Below are 22,837 nucleotides of genomic sequence, written 5' to 3'. Positions count from 1 at the left end.
GTGATTAATTTTTCTAGATAACTATCTATGCTATCACTTTGATACAACCCTCCCCCCTTTTTCAGATATTTATCCAGTAAAGGTTTTATTACAGAAATGTATTTGATTCCACAACTTGATTTCACTCTGGAAGATGGATTATTATTTTGTTTATAACTACTGGTTTTATCAATAATTTTCCAAAAATCCTTTAAATCTTCAGAATCATACTCATTTGGATCTGGATTTTTTAATGTCAACAACTGCCATAAACCATGAGTTCCTTTAAATTCAATACCACCTTTAAACTTGATGTTATTACCATTAAAAGTAATTTCTTCATTGCCAATCATCCATTTATTAATGTCTGGATCATATCGAATTCCAAAAGTAGTATCACAAATTTCTTTTTTATCATCAGCTGCATAAAATTGTAAATATTGTTTTGCTATTTCACCAAGAACATTTTCTTGAGGACTATTCCACTCAAGCATATTTTGGGTAGGTTGTGGGAAGGTTTCTGGAAGGTTTTGGGAAGGTATTTGGAAGGTTTCTGGAACATTTTGAGTTATTTGGTTTCTAATTTTTTCTAGTGGTGTAATGATTGGTTTAAACTGTTCTTCTAATACTTCTTGCTTATAAATTTTACCTGCTTTACTTGCCTGATACATTGCCTTCAATTCCTTTCTTATATTAACATTTTCATTTACTAAATTGTAATTATTGCTCATTTATAGTAGAAAAATTTTTTTTCCTATTATAAAATGAAGTGTGCTGGTATTATTCTGTTTACCCTTTTTGTATCAACTTTACAAGAACATGATTTATTCTTCAGATCTCAAAAAATAGTCAACAATGATGGGGTTACACTATTTTGTAATGTTACATTTTCAGAACAAGAATTTGTGTATCAGCTGGAATGGCTTAAAGATGTTCCTTTTGACATTCCAGAACGTTTAAGTATCAATAAATTTGAATATTTGAATTCAACATCGAAGAAAAAGGTTGAGGTTGTATCATTTTTGAAAGTTATAAATGAAGGACAATACATGTGTCGAATTAGAACAAAAAAATTTGGTGAATCTTCAAGTAACTATTACTATGATTATTTGGTAGTGTCGCAGCAAAATTTAAAGAGTCAACAGCATTTGGTGACAAAAACTTGGGTAAAATTGCTTATGGAAACAGAGGGAGTCAATACAAAAATTGAATGTGTTTATAATTTTGAGAAATTTCAGTCAAATAATAAGTGGTTCAATTATAACAATGAATCCATCATTTCTAATGAGCGAATTCGTACCACAGACTTGTTTATTGAAATCAAAAATCTAACTTTTACAGATCAAAATGCGTACAGATGTGTGAGTCCAAACAATGAGTTTTATACAGCTTTAGTGGTTACAAAAAATTATAAAAAGTGGTAATATCTTTTAGAACACTGTTCTAAAAGAACAAAGCAGTTAATTAGATGAATATTTCCATCCTAAAGAAAGGAATATTTTTCTGCATATTTCATCACATTCCCTCTTGTTGCCAAGTGAAATGAAATCTTCTGGATCAAAATTGTGACCATCTTTCAACATTAATTTATGTAAAAGAAATTTCATATTTATAAAGTTTTTTCTATGGCTATTTATCAAATCAAATTGATTGGAAAATTTTTCAAAATCATTTAGAAGTTGTTGTTCTAAATGGGAAATATCACTTGGTTTCTGCCCTGTTAAATTAGAATGAATTAGAATATAATCGTCATAGTGTTTATGATAACCTAGTTCTTTCAAGAAATAAAAAACAGTTGATTTTTTCACTTGTCCAAATGTAGATAAAGCTTCTTGTAAATGTATATAAACCTCTGGACTTATAAAATCAGTTTGTTTTCCTTGATATTTCTCCAAACACTTTTTGAAATTACTTAACCTATTGTAGTTTGAATTTTGTTTCTTGAAGCAATGAGGTTTAGAATTATGTTTGTAGTGAATTACCTCGGCAAAACATTTTTTGCATATTAAAATATTATCTCGATCTTTGAAAAATTCTCGAGTACTTCCACAGTTTTGACACCTTTTGGATGGATAATACTCTTTTTTTGATACATTGCATATGAGACCAAATCTCTGTGAAGCTTCCTTCATAATCTCATAAGGAATGATTTTTTTCATTTCATTCAAATATGTATTCACATTTGTTTTCATCAAGTTTTCTCTCGTTCTCAAATATAACATCAATATGCTTTCTGAAAATTGAAACTTGTCCATGTTTTTAAAATCATTCACAACTTCAGGAGAAAGAGCATCCTCAATGTTGTATGTTTTCACTCTTTGCTTAGATTCTTGAAATAATTGAATATTGTTCCTTAAAGTATTTGTTATAAAATTATCCAATTCTATAATAGAACTCATTTTATTATAGAAAACAATTCTTTTAACTATTACATTTTTTTCCTAGATACCCAATCTTTCAATTCACATATGAAATCTTCTGATAGTTCTTGATTTTCTAAGATTTCTTTCCAATCTACTTTGTCTTTGAATTCTCTAATGAAATGTTCAGACAGTTTTTGACTCCATGAAATACATTCCCAGCATACTTGGTCTTTAAATTCTTTAATGAAATCTTCAGCCAGTTTTTGATGGCATGAAATCCAATGCCAATTTACTTGATCTTTGAATTCTCTAATGAAATGTTCAGACAGTTTTTGATGACCTGAAATCCAATGCCAATTTACACAATCTTTGAATTCCATGATGAAATCTTCTGATAGTTCTTGATAACGTGAAATTTCTTCCCAATTTACTTTGCCTTTGAATTCCCTTATGAAATTTTCTGATAGTGTTTGATATTTTGAAATTGCACTCCAATTTACTTTGCCTTTAAATTCTCTTATGAAATTTTCTGATAGTTTTTGATATTCTGAAATCCTTTTCCAATTTACTTGATCTTTGAATTCCCTTATGAAATTTTCTGATAGTTTTTGATATTCTGAAATTGCAAACCAATATACTTTGTCTTTGAATTCTCTGATTAAATTTTCTGATAGTTCCTGATTACTTGAAACATCATACCAATTTACATGAGAGAGTAATAATTTAAGATGCCCCTTTTCATTATTGATCATATTATTATTTTATAATAAGGAAAAAAAAAATTTTAACCAAAGTTATTTATATTAGTGAAGAGAGAGTTTTCAAATGTGTGATAAAATTCTGTCTTTCTACTTCTAGTTTATAATGTCCCCAAGGTAAAGTTTCATTGTCAAATATACATCTCTTGTCATCAAATGGAGATAAACCTCTTTTATCTTGTTCAAATGTGTAAATATTATGATTTTTACTTTGTATAATTTTCTGCTTGAAACTCTTTGTTATTTTCTTCTCTAAGCATTCTTTATAATCATTATGGGTGATTTGATTTTTGATTACATGTTTCTTCACTCCTTTTGCTCTTTTCTTTTCATCTTCTTCAAATACTTTGATGGAGTACAATTTAGAAGCTAACCCTATGAATTCTTCAATACTTTTTCCTTTCATTTCATCTTTGAATTTACCAATAACTTTTTTATTAACTTGAGGAATACCATATATATTATTCTCAGGATAGTCTGATGTGTCAAATTCATCAATCATTCCTTTCATATCACTGTAAAAGTCTGGCGTTTTTATTGACAAAATTAATGAGTCTGTATCAGTATACAAAAGTTTAACATCATTTTTATATTCTCTCTTCAACCTATAATAGAAATCATACATCAATGTTTTTGAAATATCTAAAATAGAAACACCCACATAAATTGGTTGATTGAAATTGATGTGAGTTTTTTTCATGTGAACAGCTGCAAGATCTTCTGCAAAAAATGTTGATTTTACAAAATTTGGTTTTGAAACATACTTTGTATATTTTTTACCTTCACTAATCAATTTTATATCCACATGATTTCGCACATTCATCATTGTTCTACCAAACACCGAGTTATTCATCAATTTAAAAAAGTCTTTTTCAAATTCATTTTTTGCATTTTGTCTATGCTTTGTATTTTTATCAATATATACTTTCATCCAATCTGATTGGTTGAATTGAATAACTCTGTGAATTTTTTCCAATTTCAAACCTGCTTCAAGAGCCTGTCTAAGATTCAAATAATGTAAAACATATTTCTTCTTATCATATAATGTTGTGAATAATTTAGGAAGTCTATTTTCATCAATAATATTTTCTGCACAATAAGGTAGATCAGAATGATAATCATGTAATGTTTCTGGATAGCTTAAATCAACTTCAAACAGATATCCTTTGCTTTGGTTATCTCTCATTTTCAAAATTCTACTGTAAGTAAAATCGTTTGGATTTGCCCACCAAAACCCTCCATATGGTAAATGTTTACTCATAGCCCATCCATATAAATTATTTGCATCCAAATACTGAATGAATGTTGATTCTTTATTTTTATCAAATTTTTCACCCATGTACTTATGATTGGCTTTTTCATATCTATTTGAACATTGGGAAATTCCACCACGCTTGGCATTTTCAAACATGTACAACATGTCTACATCAGTTATCAATTCCAATTTTTGTTTTGTTGTTTTCAACATGCAATCCCAAGCAAATCCGGGGGTAGTATAATACCAAAGTGGATCTAACTTGTAAATTTCAAGTGCAGTTTTTCTGAAATTTTCAATCACATCTGCTAGCAAGAGTACATCAATTTTATTGTACAACATTGTAAACTCTTTTAGATTTTTAATGTTGAAATGTTCCCAAATTTTTTGAGCACGTAAAAATTCCTGTTCATCTACATGTTCATCATTCAAGGAGTTGTAGAAATTTCCCCTAGATGGTAACTCTTCCTCATCATATTTTTCTAATGAGTCCATATAATCGTAAGGGTAAGCCAATTTTTCAGTCAACAAATTGAACAATGAATCATTTCCAGGTGGTACTGTATTATCAAACCATTTCTTTAAATTTTTGAAATGACACATTTCCAAGTTTTTAGCCAATTTAGAAAGTGGTTCAGATAGAAATTTGTATGAATCTAAAAATCTAAGTTCTATTTTACCCTCTTTTCCTGAATAGTGTTGAAACTTTACAACTTTTGAGAAGCTGATGTAAGATTCCTCATTATTTGGAATTAGTTTTAAATTATCTGTAGTTCCAGCAAATTCTTTGACTAATAAGTGGGAATCATAACCAGAAAAGTTGTGAAACAAGACGGGTATGAAACTAGGTACATTGTAATTCAAGTTGCAAAGACTATGAGCTGCACCTCTATATTCACCTGTTATATGGTCATGATCCTGAACTTTCTTTTTATTTTTTTCTTCATCATCTAATTTCTCTTTCAAATCTAATTCTAATTTCTCTAGTCTATCAGTCAGTGTTTGATCATCATGATACTTTAAAATATTTGAAGTAATTTCTATTTCTTTTCTCAATTTATTAATATTTTTTTCCATCATAGGTGGGAAATCACTCAATTTTCTTTCACAAATATGACATATTGTTGCTTCTTTATATTCACATTTTTGTATATTGGTCAGTTTCTTCATTTTTTTACAATTATATATGTATTCATTAGCAATACGTACTGCATCTTCTGATAATTTTTCACACAATACTTGAGGGGTATTACTTCCAAAATATTCAAACATGTTCTCTGATATTTCTCCATTCTCATATAAAATGTAATAAACACAACTAATTGGTACGTGCTCTTGAATTTTTTGTGTTTTAGCATCTTCCTCTACTTTAGTTTTTTCAAGTTTTCTAAGTATACACTCAAAATCAGCTATTATTGTGAAAGGAATTTTCATTGATCGATTATAGTTTGTAAATTCACAAATGTTATCACTTTTAAGAGGAAGTTTTACTGCAACTGGATCATGTACTTTACAGCTTTCTCTATGTTCTAAATATTTAACTTCACTGTAAAAATGACAAAGGCACCTTTTGCACAAAAAATGTATTTTTTGAGTGTTTTTGGTTAATTGACTTTTAATCAATTTTGTTAGATCCTTAATCCAACAGTAGTGAGTATTTCTATCATTACTCTCTTCACATAAATACAATAAATCAACATGTTTTGTTTTCTCTTCTTTAGTAATATGTAAGGGATAAATTTTATAACGATCATCATGATGATAAACATTAATAGATAATCCACCTTCTACCAATTTCAATTCATTCACTTTATTTTCAAATTTCTCTATGTCTTTAATTTTCATCGGAAATTCAATATCTTTCAAAGCTTTATCAAAAGTTTTCTCATATGCTTTGTACTTTATTATTTCTTGTGGATTATCTTTTGCAGGATATAAACATGCTAAAAGTGACCATAAAAAGCATTTATTATCAGTATTTTTAACATTTATAATTGCTTTCTTATCTTTTAAAATTTTTGGAAGATCAATATAGGAACTTGCTCTAAGCGGGTCATATTTGTTTATATTTACTCTAAAACTATTGATTGATATTATTCGCCATGGACTACCTGTTAATTCATCAATGATATTTTCATGTCTATCAAGTACACTCTTCATTAAAGTTGAAATTCCATTTGTTAATTCACTTCTATTAGTAATTCTATCATTCTTAGTTTGCAAATGTTTGTATGCAATTTTTGTTTCATCTCGAGTGTCTACATAAGTTGCAGAAACACAAAAATTCACTTTAATACCACTATGCTTTTTCATCCATTCTTGAAGTAAAGAACTAACATGTTTTTTCATAAAATGTAAAAACTTTGACATATCTTTAATATCCCAGTTATTTTTCATATCAAATTGAGCATGTCTTGATTTAAAATTTTCATCCACAAATTCCCATTTGGGCAGAGGTAATGTTTTATTTGAGTGAAAATCGAGTAACCTTTCTACTATTTGATCTTTTCTCAACTGTTTATTAATATTGAAATTGTTATCCTGAATAAACTCAATCAATTTCTTTTTTGATAATTTCAACAATTTTTCTCTATCAATATTAATAGCCTTGATTTTATCTTTGTTCACTAACAAATCTGATTTTTTCATTTTATCAACATTTTTCATTCCATACCACTTCAATTCCGTCTTTAATTCTTTCACATTAATCTTGACTTCATTGTGTTTCTTTGTTTTTAAATGTCTGGCATAGTTCTTGTATGTAATTTTACACATACACTTCTCACATGTTCTTAAAGGTGCTTGGTTATCCATTTTATTATAGTTATTCATTTTATTATTGAAATTGATTTCTTTAACTAATGGATCAATTTCTAAAAGATGGTGTACTTCAAATGCAAAAAAATTCGTTCACAGTGGAAAAAATTCATTAGTTAAAAGAATCAGTTTCTATGATAAAGGTGTTGGTGTTTGTGTTACCGCTTTATTAGAGATAATGTTTTCTTTAACTAGTGGTATAATTGTTAAAGTTTTGTATGATTTTTACAGTTCAATTTTGTCTTTGAACTCTATTATGAAATTTCCTGATAAATATTGATGAACTGAAATTCTATACCAATCTACTTTGTCTTTGAATTCTCTCATGAAATCTTCAGATAGCATCTCATGCCATAAAATTCCCCCCCAATCTACTTTGTCTTTGAATTCCCTTATGAAATCTTCTGATAGTGTTTGATGTTTTGAAATCATTCCCCAAACAACTTGATCTTTGAATTCTCTTATAAAGTTTTCTGATAGTGTTTGATGTTTTGAAATCCAATGCCAATCTACTTGATCTTTGAACTCTCTTATAAAGTTTTCTGATAGTGCTTGATTTCCTGAAATTTCACTCCAATATACTTTGTCTTTGAATTCTCTTATAAAGTTTTCTGATAGTTTTTGACGCCATGAAATTCCCTCCCAATATACTTTGTCTTTAAATTCTCTTATGAAATCTTCTGACAGTTCCTGATTACTTGAAATTTCTTCCCAATCTACTTTGTCTTTAAATTCTCTTATGAAATCTTCTGACAGTTCCTGATTACTTGAAATTTCTTCCCAATCTACTTTGTCTTTAAATTCTCTTATGAAATCTTCTGATAGTTTTTGACACCATGAAATTCCCTCCCAATCAACATAATCTTTTATTAATTCAAGGTGGCTCTTTTCAATAGTGTTCATTATTTATTTTATAATAGAAAGAAAAAAAAAATGTCAATTTGTTTTAATCAAATGCAAAAATTTCTCTTCAATAACTACCTCCACATGTGGTGGGTGCATTAGTTAAAAGAATCAGTTTCTATGATAAAGGTGTTGGTGTTTGTGTTATCGCTTTATTAGAGATAATGTTTTCTTTAACTAGTGGTATAATGGTAATGTTGTGATGAAATTTTTGCATTTGTTTGAAATGTTTAAGTTTTGATGAAATTTTTGCATTTCATTGAAATGTTTAAGTTTTGAATGAATTTTTGCATTTGTTTGAAATGTTTAAGTTTTGAATGAATTTTTGCATTTCATTGAAATGTTTAAGTTTTGAATGAATTTTTGCATTTGTTTGAAATGTTTAAGTTTTGATGAAATTTTTGCATTTGTTTGAAATGTTTAAGTATTGCAAAAAATTTTGCATTTCATTTCAATATCTAAGTTTTGTAAATATTTTTGCATTTGATTGAATGAAAAACTATGTGAAGGTTTATGTGAAATTTTTCACATAAGTTTCCACATACTTTTGAATTTAAAAAGTATTGTAAGAATTCTTACTCCAGTGCCAGGAAATACATTTTATATCTACTGATACGTTCTCTCTTATCAATACTGTGCGTTCGATTGATGTTTGTATTATGAATCCTGAAGTGACGGAAATATTGTGTTACGTGTGCGAACTAATGAAAGTTATCATTACTATTCTCAAAGATTTAATCGAAAAGAATATGATATAAATGAATTTTGAACGTGTAAATATCATTTTCCGGTGTCGCGATTGTAATAATCCCGCGTGCATTTTTTCTCGTAAATGAGTGATTATTTACGTCCAAAATTTAAACTATTGTGCGTATGCAAAAAGTGTCGTGCGTTACACCGAATTCGCTTCCAATACAACCCGCGATACAGATCTAACGGGCAAATTTTTTCGTTTTATCGTCGACCATTCAACATCGCGGTATCTGTGTGAAAACGTATTTGCAATTTAGTATAAATTATTCGGTAATCGTGTTATCTTTTTCGTGTGTGTCAAATAAATCCACGATGGATCGCCACGATGTGCTAAATATCATCGATGATATTGTTCTCCCGTTATGCAACGAATGCTATACGCCGTTATTCAAGCAGACACCGTCAGCAGAACATCGCGAACGAAAGGTAGTCTCTACGTGGTGTTATCATTTATTACATCGCTTTTGCATCGAGAAACTATTTCGCAAAACGAACTATGTCGACCAGAAAGGCAAGTTTATTCACTGTCCTAATGATTCGTGTCACAGACAAGTATCCGAACACCAGGTGAATGCGTTGCATTTACTAACCGCAACCTTACCCTACGACGATGGTCTATCCGCTCAGGAGCTACGCGCTGATCTTCAAACGGCGAGAAACCAGCTCGCGAAATACGAAGCATCGACGTTGGAATACGAACGCAAGGTGCAAGGCTACGTTGGGTTACTCCAGTCGCGCGACGCGACAATCGATCGGTTACTCAACAACGAAACCACGCGCGCCTTACAGTCATCCGAACGCTATTCGGCTCAGGATCGATTGAAACAATCGCACCCAGCGTCATCGTCCAATCACCGTTCTCGATCGCCATCGCGCAGCCAAACATCGACGCCAAAAAAACAGAATACCGGTCGAGATGCGAGTCAATATGCCACGCAAAAGCAATCACCGAACGACTATCAGAGAAAAACCTACCATAACGATGGCCGCCCAGTCAGTACCGGAAAAACACCTATTCATACGCAGGTATCCAATCGACGTAATGCTACGAACCACGCAAAAAACTCGACACCGGCGCGACCAACACCACCGGCTCGCAAATCATCGCCACCGGAAAACGCAACGCCTATTCAAAAACCCGATATTGAATACCCGAAGAAGGTTTTTTACGCGAAAAAATCGACCATTGAAAACCAAGGCAAGAATCACAAACGATTCTTTAAAAAGTTCGGGATTACGTCTTCGGTACTAAAACCATTCTACCCGTTGAACGCATATGCAAAATACTTCACCACGCTCGGTACGTTCGTTTCCCAAGACGTAATCAGAACCGCGATTGCCGCCAAAGACGTCTTGCTTATTGGAGACGGATTCATATATGGACTTATGGATTTTATCCTGGAACACCGTAAAATTCGGCCATACCTGCACGAGGGATTATACGGACGCGAACTTTCAATCGTCGATCTCGTAAAAACTCTCAACGGTTTTTTCAACCTACCCCGTCGCGTCATGATTGCTATTGGTACTTTCGACGGTTTTATGGGAATGCCAGCATCGGTGTACCAAGACAAATTTTCACAACTGATTCGAATTCTAAAGAAAAAAGGAGTAACCGAACTTTACGCAGTAAAATCTATGCGCTATGAAAATCAAACCGATGTGCAGTACGCGGAAATTGACTCGACGATCAGGGTAAACTGGCAGCAGGTGTTCGGCGGAAAGTATTTTATAATCGAACCATACAAATTTCTACCGGAACAAACCAAATGCGATGAAAATGGACCCTACCACGACCGCCAAGACTATTCTAAATTCGCTAAATGGATGTGTCATCAATTCATATACGCGCGCGACCAATCTCTCAACTCGCCAGATGCGGTATTTGATAATAACGCGTCCGGTGATTATGACTCCAGGTCAGAACACTCCGACTCGTCCGACTTCGCAGTATACGATACCGAGAATTCCGGTGGGAAAGCACCCTGCAATTCACCTGTTATTATTGACCCGCAACAATCCGATAGCGATGCACAAACCGAAGAAACCGGAAAAGCTAAGGAAGAAAAGCCACCAACTCCGACGAAACCTAAACGGAAGTCATCAGCTGGCACCGTACCATTTTCCAAATACGTCTCCGTCGCAATAGTATCGCCACTGCCGGCCGACACTGCATCAACATCTAACGCTGCATCGGTCCCTGAGCAAATATCATCGACCTCACCAATCCCTACGGACCACAGCATCCCAGATAACGAGATCATTCGCCAGCCATCGCGCACCGAAGAAGAATTACTCAATTCCGACACGAGTATGCATAGCGATGACAACCGCAATGACGACGATACCGTTATGGAGTAACGCTGTGAGTAATTACTTTTCCAATTCTGCTCATTTAGCTAAAAATAAAAATTCGTAAATTAAATTATTCTAATGTTCGCTACTCGCGATATACCACCTAGAATTGGAAAAATACGGTTACATGTTGTTTATTTGGGTAATAAATTAATATATTTCGAAGACCTCAAATTATGTTCGATAATCGTACCGATTTTACATCTTTTATATCGAGATACTCCTTAAGCTACTTTTTGTTAAGCGTTCCTAAATGATAAGACTGAATTTTTCTTTATTTTTATTTTTTCCATACAATTATACAGAGCTTTCTCGAAGTTATGCGGCGCGAAATATTTATCGTTATCGTTATAAGAGTATACTTACTCACCTAGTTATAGTCAAAATCAAAATTTTTTTTTCCTTTTTTGTTTGTTTTGGTATCGAACGACTTTGGCATGTTTTATTGTTTAATTACGACTTTTTGTACGTTAATTGTTACGCGTTTTTGGTCTTAATGACCAACTATTCGATACCTTGTATATACGTTACGCATTATGTTATGTGTGAACTGATTTTTTTTCTGTTATGTAGTTTTTGAATTTTTTGTTAATTGTACTCGACAATAGTTTTGTGTAAACCATATGTAATCCATAATGATGAATTCTGTGTGCCATATCTACAATAAAAAGACAGTTCAAGATAGACTAACTTTATTGAAGTTCAAAAGTTCACAATTAGTATTAAGTAACCTTACTTAACTATATTTACACATAATTAAACCACGGATTCGATGCAAATTACTGGCAATCATAATCTAGAACATAATACAGAAATATCATATTGAATTAATCCAGCTGCTACGAAATAGATGAAATAGAATATTTTCTAATATATCGAAATAATTGTATACAATAGTTCGACGAATTTCTCACCTTTCGTGCACGAGTTAGCTTGGCAATTCTTCATCATGACTACATATCGTAGAAAATTTTATGAACTTGCGTTTTGATCATCTTCTCGAGCCATTGGAACATTTTTCTGAAATCAAAAAAGGTACCAGTTCAGTCTTCTTCGTAATTTGGATTTGTTTGAGCTAGTAGGTAAAAAGGTTTTTGAACTACGTTCATACTGGGTTCATTGAACCTCGTCCGTCGTTTTGGTAATCCAGTGGCTCGCAGCTTCGACTACCTGGGTACTTACCACGCTAGTGGGTTTGAAATTTTATTGAGTTTACTCTGCTCCTTTTGTTCTCACCCGAGAAACCATGGGGGGCAGCTGATAGGTCCGTAGCGGACAATTGGCTGTCCACTATGGACGAGTTACCGGTAAGGCATAGTCGAGCCTTTGTTCTACCGTGATTTGCTCAGCTGGTTCACTGACCGCTAAGTAAACTCACGCTGGGGCATATGTTAGACTGAGACTTATGCCTATATCCGGAAACTCGTAATATTAGAGTATTTAACCCTTCTATTTCGGGTAACACTGATTGGTACAGTCGCGAAAGAGGTTTAGCAGCATCTTTTGCGACTGGACCAATTCGCAGTTCATCAACGGTTGTCCGCGAATCGCCAAGTTAATGTGCCTTTTAGTCTTTGTGTCCTCCGGGTCCAAGTTAAAAGTTATTTCGTAGAATTAATTAGTGTATTTAAGTGATCCCTCCAAATTTGTACAATATTTTCCCTATTTCGCACGAGTTCGTGGTGCATTTTATGAATAATTATCGATTATTGACGTGTATTTCTGTGTGATTAAACTCAAATATAACGAATTTCGTCACGTATTCGTGTACTCTTTGTTAATTTATTATATTCGTCATGTGTAAGGTACTTTTCGGTACTGTGTAGGTGAGCTGGGGTAAGTACTTATTTTATGCCAACTTGCTTTATTCGTCATACCTTTCATACGTGTAATAGTATATTACACCATAAGGGGCGAAAGTGGACGTTTTAACGACGAGTATTGTTCACTGAGCGAGCCGAAGGCGAGCGAAGTGGACGAGTTTACTGAACGAACCGAAGGTGAGGGAAGTAACTGCTACCGAACGAGCGAAGCGAGTGAGGTAGCAAAATTTACTCGTCGTTAAAAAGTTCACTCTCACACCTTATAATGTAAGATATTTTACATTACGAATTATAAGAAAGTATACGCATTCGTCGCTGCTATGTGGGGACCATGGTATTCAGTTGAGTCTTGAGTCTCTGCAGAATACAGAGTATAATATTGTGCAAGTTATTAATTTTAATTACATGGGTAATGAAATATGTATAAGATAGATAAATCGTTATTCAAACAAAATTCGAACAAACACAGCACATGCACATGACGAAAGAACTGACCATAACAACACACTTTTGACTTCACAAACAACAAAATAATTCAATGCTTGATTAACGCAAAACCCAGAAAAATCTCAATAATCTCATAACAATGTGTTACTCATGTAAGCCTACTCGCGTTCGTTATCTTTTCGATAGGTTTCGGCTGGTGTTTGGTTAACGCGGGTGGAAAACTTCTGTACGTGTTTAGTTGACGCGGGTCGAAAGTGCCGGGATGAAAAGAGGGCTTTTCGCCCCGCATAGAAGGGGCGAAAGTGTGTACTTTCTTATCATGAGTAATGTAAATATAATATTTTATCAGTTGCACTCTCCAGCTAGTTGTCACTGTTGTAAAACAAACCAAGAAAGTGAATTCGCCAAAAATATTACATACACTGAACGAGAACTGGTTTTATGATTCATTTTACAGCTGTTTTACTGCTCTTTTTTGCCATAACCCCGATTGATAACAAAAGCGAGATAAGAAAAAGTCGTTGAGAACACAGATTTATGACTTTGTCTTTCATTGTTTGAATTATGGATTCGCAAAAGCCTACGAAAATGTCATTGGTACTTGAAAAATATTCGGGCTAGTTTTATTAACGCGGAATTACCGGAAACGTTGTATTTAAGAAATTTCGTATTGATTTGCGAAAAGGGCTGATTTTTCTAAGCGATGAAGTCGTGAAAGAGTTTTGCTTTTTTGCTGCCATTGGTGGGAAGAAACAGAACCGTAGACCTCAGCGATGTCCTTGCACTTTGTTGGCATTTTCAAGTGCGATTTTGTTCTAATTTTTCTCCTTCAACCTATTTTTCGCGGTTACTTTTCAAGAGGAAAACAAACTTCCCCGAGACTTTTAAATTTTGAAAATTTTAAAAATTCATTTTTGGGCCTCGAAATGGTTTTAATATGCAATAATTTTTGCGAAAAATCCGTGCAGGTAATTTTTTACCATTTGGTCCATTTTTTCAGGAAAAATCTGCAATGCGTTTCCTTCCTTTATTCATTCGTGGAGAGATTTTGTTGTAGGTATCCAGATTTTCCGATGCTTTCATCCTTTATCTGTAGATTTTTTTGTCTGGAGTTTTTTCCTTACCAAATTTTTCTGCTTCAACATTTTTCCATCCCTAGATTTTTTGCCTCCAGATTCAGAGTTAAGATTTCGCTGGCTAAAAGATCGAGAAGTCGGCTTTCTGCAGACTTCTATCTCAAGATTTAATATCGTATGTAGCTTTGTGAACGATTAATTATTGTGATAATGGGCTATAATTAGATACAAATATCCGCTATTTTTAGAAATGTACCAAAATTGTAGCTCGGATGATACGTTCTTTCAGTCGACTTAGTTTCAGCCATATACTTGAGTCAAAGCTGACGAATGTTGTAAAATTCTCTTAAAAATGGCCAGCGCGTGAACGAGAAATTGAAAAATCAGACCTGTGACACGAATATACTGCTGGGGCGGCTGACTCTAAATACTCGCCGAAAGTTCCTTAAAAAGTTCACTCTATTCAAAAGGCTAAAAAACTGATCAATTCTGGCCATCGATTTGGTTTTCAAAATTTCAACCTCACTGAGCTGCATTGCAAGTTATGACACGTGGAAATACTCAGCTTCATATACGTAAATAAACTTTTCCAATGAAAAACGAGTCGGATAAGAGAACTCAACGGTATAGAAAAATTATAGATATTTCGATCGGGTTTCTATTTTTATTTTGAAAAGAAATTAAAAAAATAACAATTAAATTAAATCTCGTAACACGCGAATTTTCCCAACGTTTTGTTCAAGTATAAATTGAAATTAATTCATTGTATCGAATTTCGCTCTTGAGGCGCTTTAATGCTTGCGACTTTTTTGTGTATGGTCTGATCTAACGATACTTATGTACTATCTTGACGGAAACTCGATGTTATACTTTTGGCTGTTTTAAAGTACGCCTTTGAGAATAACATATCTTGTTGAGAGAGAAAAAACTTGGAAAAATTTTCTTTGCTTAACTCGGCTTGTATTGAGTTTGAATTTTGACTTGTCTCTAAGTGTTTAAAAATCGCGAGTGTTAGAGCTTGTTCTATTTGAAAAGTTCCTTTTCCGGATCGGCGAGGGAAAAGTTTTCCCGAAAAAGAAACATGCGTATTGGTTACGAGAAATTTATAATTCTATCATTTTCTCGACTGATTTCTCCATTTTTCTCAGTAAGGTTACGAGTTTGTTTTGTAAATAAAAAAATCCGCCATCCATGTTGCAATCTCGCAAATCGTTAATTTAATTTGTTAAAACGATTCTCGCCAGTCGATATCTCCAATTCGCAACGATCTAAGATACGCGTGGTAACAGTTGCTTTGCGCGGCGAAAAATTCGATGACGGATAAAAGTCCACTTTTGGTAATTAATTCGGTATTCCGGCCGAATCGAATGAGTGGGCGCGGTACACGTTTCACAAAATGTAAATTTCTTGAATCAAGTCCAATAGTAAATTTACAACGGCAAAAGTTTACTGGGCAAAAAAGAAGGCAACCTTTGTCATAAACTTTTCGCCGAGAAAATGTCCGCAAAAAAGCTTTTCTTTTTATGGCGCACATTTTTCGACTCCGGCGCGTATTTTTTTCTGGTATGCCTTTGTTTATTTCAAGTTTCACTTTTTTTTTTTGTTTAGACGGAATAATTCATAGACGTTTCACTTTTATCGAATAATTTATACGTGGCGTATTATTTATTCAAAATGTAAGAAAAAACAAGGCGAGAAAACTGATTCAATATGTAGCTTTCAGTATGGAAAAAATTCAATTCTGGAAACAAACCTTATACTCAAAAAAAAAATTGAACGTCGTGTTCGTAAATTTAGGAAATTAAATTTTCTCATTAATGTAAACAATGTTGCAAAACGTGAAATGTTTTTCCAAACGGTATTTTTCAAGTCCAGTGAAAATTTCGTACGCCATTTCCGTAGATATACGTATTAGTTTACCTTATTATCACAAAATAGACGTAACAATCTTAACGAATCAGAAAGAAAGGCAACACAAGGAACTTGTGAAAATCCTCTCGGAAGAAAACTGTTATTGTTTCCGAACTAACAAGTCGATAAAATTTAACGAAGCTGCTGAAAATTGCGACAAATTAGACAAATATCTTTCAATGGCGTACTTTTTGTAATCAGCGAATTTTTAAATTCTAATAAAAATAAACAAAACAGCTTGTTACTTACGAATGTATAGTTATTTCCGTAAAAAGCTTTTCGCTTAAAAGCAATACCTCTGCAGTAAAGGTGTATTGATAGAACTTGGCTCTTGTATCGAACTATCGAAGCCGACTATAGATAAAAGTGTTAATCTATATTACGTCCTGGGTGTTTGTAGGTGAGGTGGTTTTACAGAAACACCCTAGGAATTTGGGAAATCTTCAACGTTGATACAGAGAAATGAGGCTAAATTTAGGCCTCTTAACGTATTAAAAAGCCCGAATACAACAAACCTAATGACTGGAAGATTGATGTTTAATGAAGTATATAAGACGTATAGATTATTCGCGGTAGAAATTTTTTAATAGTTGAGCAAATGAAGTCTGATAGGATGTAACTTTTTATTAGATTTATGCATGAGTGATACGATTTGAGCTGTTTTCAAACCGTGAGAAGGTAAGGTCGCAACGAAATAAATTTGTTGATTTGGGAAATTTTCTCCAAATTTTTTTCTCGTCGTTTCCGAGAATTTATTGCAATCAAGTTGCCATTTTGGGCGAATCATACAAATACTTACCTACTTAAGCTTGTTCGTTGAATTCCTCTTTATTTTTTGAAAAGGTAAATCGGATTTCGACCGTAGTTGACCTTCAAATTACTTCAGTCGATCGAATCATCGCAACAGTATTTTATAATATCAATTTTAGTCCTGCTATGCCTCCATAACATTGTTTTGTAATAGGCCGTATAGAATTTTTTATCGAAATTTTGTTGGAACATTTACTAAAAAGTTGTCGTCGACGATGGAAGAAAAATATTTCAAAGTTTGAATTTTTCTTATCAAATTGTGTACATTGATTTAGAAAATTTTTATAGTCGTCCTAATTTTTTTTAAATTTAAGAGAATTAAAATGAATGAAGGATGAATTTATTTTTCTTGCAATAAACTAGTTATCTGAAGTGATTCTATATGATTGGATAAGTATACTTTTTTCTTTGAAAACATGAGAGATATAAGGCGGAATGTGTGTTTTAGTGAGTTCTTTTTATTCTTTTTATTTTACAAACAGATAGGAAGAATACTGTCTGGGAAAAATTCTGAATCCCATGGTCTACTTTGAAAAAATGGTGATGGAGCAGCTATGAAACTTTGCTCGATCACGCCAGTGGATATCTGGCAACAGAACCCAATAAAAATGGGACGAAGAAGTCTTTTCTATGTACAAGGAAAGTTTTAAATCGTGAATACTCGTATGTTTTTCGGCAAGTTTCTAAAATTACAAATGATTTTTCCAAAGTTACCTACCAATAAATCACGTATTGCTAATTGATTTTTTAAAAATGATTTACGAAAAATTATCTGATGATACCTATTATGTACCTAGGTACCCCATCTAAAATTTTGGCTTATATCTGTTGTCCAGGACCTCGAGAGTCAGTTCCCCATTTATTGTATGTAGATATTAAATGCCACAAAGTTGAAAAATGATCAAAATTGAAATAAAAATTTTTCGTCGTGTTTTTACCCCGAGACTCGGAGGTTAGGCAAACATACTTACATACGTGTACTAAGAATGTTCTGTATGGTTTCTGAGAAGAAGGCTATTGTAAGTTGTTTTCATTCATCCTGAGAATTTTATTTTGCAAAAACCTTGGCATTTGATGTGCTCAGTGCTTAAGCGGATTGCTTTTTTATTTGCACTGTATATTTTATTTAGCAGTTTGGATGTTTCATTGAAGAATCTGTGAAGTTATTAAAATATAGACGTGTTATACCTTCAATTTTTTGGAGAGGGAAAAAGTCATGTACTGTATTGAAAAAGTTACTTGGTTTGTAAAAATGCCAAGAATTTGGTCTTTTGAATTTCAGAAGTATCCATTTATGTTATTGTTCCTGCTAGAAGCTTGTTTTTGGATTATAACGTTGGATCGCATCGTTCCAATATTTTGATACAAAGTTAAATGTTGTAATTCATTTTGGCAATTTTTCAAGCGTATTCGGAATTCAGATTTTCCATAGACATTATACTTGTAGGAATATGGACTGCTAGTTCAAATCGACGACTTTTTCCCCTGCTGTTCTGGAAAATCAGGAATTGGACCGATTTGGCGCATGTTAAATTTTTACTACATACTTCATACGCAACTCACAGTGATCGCAACGACATGTGTGCGTCTATACGCGTTGCAAACACATTGCGCATGCGCTAATTCCAGGTTTTCCAAAACAGCGAGTATCAAAACCAGGGACTGAAAGCTTCAAAATGAAACTTAACTTTCGGCTTCTAACTTCCAAACGAAAAAACTGAAACTTTTGGCTTTAGCAATTAATTCGGCTATCTTTTGGCTAGCTTTCGGCTTTTCTAAAAATCAGCTAAAGCTGAAATTTTGAATAAAAAATAACTAAGCGCCGTATTCATAGATGTTACATTTGTTACTTATGGATCACTTGTCTAAATGGTGAATTTTGATTCAATTTTTCCCGTAAACGAATGAAAATTTCACATTTTCAGAATTATAAAATCGATACTTTGGAGCCAATTTCTCAATTTCTCAACAAAAAAAATTTCAAAAAATGCAATCAAAACCATAAAAAAAAGCTTGGTAAAAAGCCATATAAAAATAAATGAAACTTCTAACTGGCTTTTGACTTTTTCAAAATGAAACTTGGCTAGCTTATAACTTCCAAAAGTTGATGACAAATATGAAACTTTCGGCTTCTTTCGGCTTTTGGCTTTCAGCTTTCGGCTAGCTTTCAGTCCCTGATCAAAACTCGCTCATTTTTCGTGAAGAACTAACAATCCATACATTCCATTTGTATAAAAGTATAATGTCCATGGATTTATCTATACGGTCTTTTGTTCATTTTATTATATATGCATCCAGAGAGTTGAATCCGTTTGCATTGAGCTTCGCTTTATTGTTTTACAGTTGATGATTTTTTTGTGGTTAAAAGTTTCGGAAATTACAGTAAAATTATACTACAAACATTTAAATCATTACTCCCGTTTTTTTCAGTGCAGTAAAGCTTCCTTTATAATTTTATCACTCTCGTGATGAATTGAAAATCACAAGTTTTCAAAGCAGGTCGTTGAAATTTTTATAGAAGTAGTGAATTTCTTAAATAAATATTCAGGAAATGTTCGTTGTGTTAATAGTCATTTTTGAAAAATAAACGAAAACTTGACTGAAAATTTGATGAAAAGTAGTGGGTAGGAGTGCAGGAGAGGAAAAAGCCAGAAAAGTTTGAGGTTCAATTATGGCAACCAAAAAGCTTGAGATGTAAAATATCTACCTACGCATCATGTAGCTGGTTGAAAATACGAGTACGATGACGATGTAGGCTTAGGTGGTGATTTTAAGATAAAATTATGATTTAAATTTGCTGCATTACGATGAATAATAAGTTGAATTTGACATTTAAATGAAAAAAAAATTGTATTTCTATGTCTAGTTCGAATCGATTTATAAGGTAAAAAAATTACGCTGGTAATAAAATACACTTTTCATAGGACGAAAGAAAATTCGAATTTAATTTCCAGCCATTCGATGGGGGAAAAAGAAGGAAAAACGATGTAAATATAACGCGTTTTGCGATGATTGGTAATAAAAATATAGTACTTGGTATAGTAGGAGAAAAATACGGCAAATAAAAAACGAATACCAATAATTTGAATTTCCATTTGGAAATTTGTTTCACTTCATCAAAATACATAAGGAAGTTCTTTTCTCGACTTCGTGCTAAACAGCATAACGTTCAATTTGAGATATATTGCGAAGGGGAAAAAACCTACACCTTGGTATCTCTGTCTCGAGTATTTGCATTACGAAGAAAAATATATGTACCTATTTACGTTTAGTACCTACATATGTAGAACGCGGAACGTGTCGTGTTGACATATCATCCGACAACAATTAAAATCCATTTATGCATGTATGTATGTAGGTATTGTAGATAGGTACATACCTACATAGTGCACGATTCATCTGGCTGAGGCAGTATAGAATGAAAATGGTAACGTAAATGCCAACAGCAACAATTACCATTATGAATTGTCCAAAATGTGAAAAGTTAAATTACCTGAAACAAATAAGCGTCTCCGAAAGCGGTGCTCAGGCAAAATATATAATCTCTTTTTGGGTGTTCAGGAATCGGTTGCATTATGGCGCCATCCACGATGATTAAATGCTTCGGAGCAGCATCCGGCGAATGTCTTTCTCTTGAGTCGCACGGATAAAATAACAGCGTCGTGCCTTTCAGACAGACCCAGTAACCTTTCCAGCCTCGTTTTCTCGCTAATTCTATTTGTTTCTTTTTTCTCAGCAGCCACTTTTTCACGCTTAAAAATCTGCAAACAAAAATTTACCCACAATAAGTGACAGTTACGTGTGAGCGGGCCCATTCGACCGAATATTTTTTTACCACCGAATTGTCGTCTACATTTGCACGTATCCGGCGGTTACATTATTTATTGTTGGCGAAAAAAAAATGTATATACAATATAAATTCTATTCGAAGAAAACACGTATGCGGAAAATTACGCGCGGTGGAATAACGCGTAGAAAAAGCTTAATAATTATTATATTATTACGAGCAATGGTCGTGTAATTCTAATGCCCTATTTAAAAGGCGTTCCCCGCAGAATTTCAATGGTTCGCGTACGTGATATACCAGCAACAACGTTACCACATTTTGAATTATCCCTAAACAGAATGCCGATAAAGTTAATCTTCATTTTTATCATATTCGAGTAATTATTAAATAAATAACGCTAATTCAACTTATTTTTCGTTGCACTGTGGAAAAATGACCGATATTTTTGCCCGATGCTTTAAGCGTTTCAGTACCTACATATTACGTGTTCGCATTCTGATACGAGAGAAATTTTGCAAACTTTGAACACGTTCGTGTTTTTCTTCCTTATTTTTTCATTACCCATTTTCGTTAGGCGTTAACAAATACGCGATATACTCATTAGGTTTCATTGAAAATTTAAATTTAGATTTTAATCTTTTGGGATGTCACGTTTCGATTATACGCGTAGCCAATCTTATATATGTATTCTTCAACGTTTCGTATTGTTTAGTTCACAAATGCACTGCCAAATTTACGGCGAACTGAGTAGGCAATCATTATGGCTTATTATTATTCCGGGCATACAACGCTAGATAACTATTCTAGTCCTAAATTCACATCGTGAGCGTTATGTGTACATAGTTTTTCATCTAGCGTCTTATTCAATGCTGTATTTTTATTTCCGATGTCCGTACAAATTTTGATGTTTTTGGGCTTGATTACAAATGTGATTTATTATGCCGTTTTCTATTTCCTTTTCCGATCGTAGAAGATGAAATCTCCTTGCTTACATTTTTGATAATGATTTTGTTTGCGCAGAATTTTGACCTAATTGGGTATGGGTACAATAACCTTCTTCCGTATGTACAAAGAGAAAAGGGATAAGGGTTATTTGAGAATTTATCATAGGTATAGGGAGAGGTACCGCTCGCTGGTACCAGTTCTCGAAATTTTCGAGTGAAAATAATCGACGTTTTAACCAACACTAGCAGCTTCAAACTTTTTTTCATTTTTGTTGTAGGTATTCGAAAGGGAATTATTCTCAACCCCTCTTCTCTTATTACCATCTCGTCAGAAAATATCGTACAGATATTGCGCTATGAAAAATAAAAAAAAAAAATCTCGATTTGTTTTCAGCTTTATTGTGGTTCCCGGCTCGAGAAATAATACGAGATTACACAAAAATTAAGCCATTTCATCGCGGTAAAAATTGGTCATTTCAGATTACAATATTATCTTAATTTGAAGAAAATCGTTCTAATTTTCATTCGAGAAATACATTTTCTGAATAAGTAGGTACGACGAGGAAAAATTAGACTAACCATTTCCTTATTAAAAACGTAGTCAATTTCTTTTCCAAATGGAATATGCTAATGAGCTTGGTTTGTTGGAAAAATATCAAAAAATAGGTTGCATTTAAAAAATTACAATCTTGTTCTATCTTATGCAAAAATTAACATATTGTAATTTGCTTTGTTGGTGGAGACAGAAATCTTAATTAAGTTAAGTTATCGGAGGTCGATTTTCCTCTGAGGCTCTGAAGGAAAAATGCAGCAATCAAAACGTTATAAATTCGCTTTTTCTGGTACTTATTTCATT

The 22,837-nt window shown here is 33.0% G+C and overlaps 1 protein-coding gene and 1 long non-coding RNA gene across 4 annotated transcripts in view; one reads left to right on the top strand and one right to left on the bottom strand.

Moving 5' to 3' along the window:
- sif (still life) overlaps nucleotides 1–22,837 on the bottom strand; it is a 283,631-nt gene that overhangs the window by 63,667 nt on the left and 197,127 nt on the right. For all 3 annotated transcript variants that reach the window (XM_065345710.1, XM_065345709.1, XM_065345711.1), the window contains exon 16: nucleotides 20,744–21,011. In XM_065345710.1, coding sequence (XP_065201782.1) covers nucleotides 20,744–21,011 — 268 coding nt within the window. The remainder of the gene's footprint in view (nucleotides 1–20,743; nucleotides 21,012–22,837) is intronic.
- The window catches only part of LOC135832459 (uncharacterized), a 224,574-nt gene that overhangs the window by 71,764 nt on the left and 129,973 nt on the right, over nucleotides 1–22,837 (top strand). The window lies entirely within an intron of this gene.

Source organism: Planococcus citri, chromosome 1 (genome assembly GCF_950023065.1).
Source record: "Planococcus citri chromosome 1, ihPlaCitr1.1, whole genome shotgun sequence".
NCBI classification, from domain to species: Eukaryota; Metazoa; Arthropoda; class Insecta; order Hemiptera; family Pseudococcidae; genus Planococcus; species Planococcus citri.
This window is presented reverse-complemented; position numbering and strand designations above follow the sequence as displayed.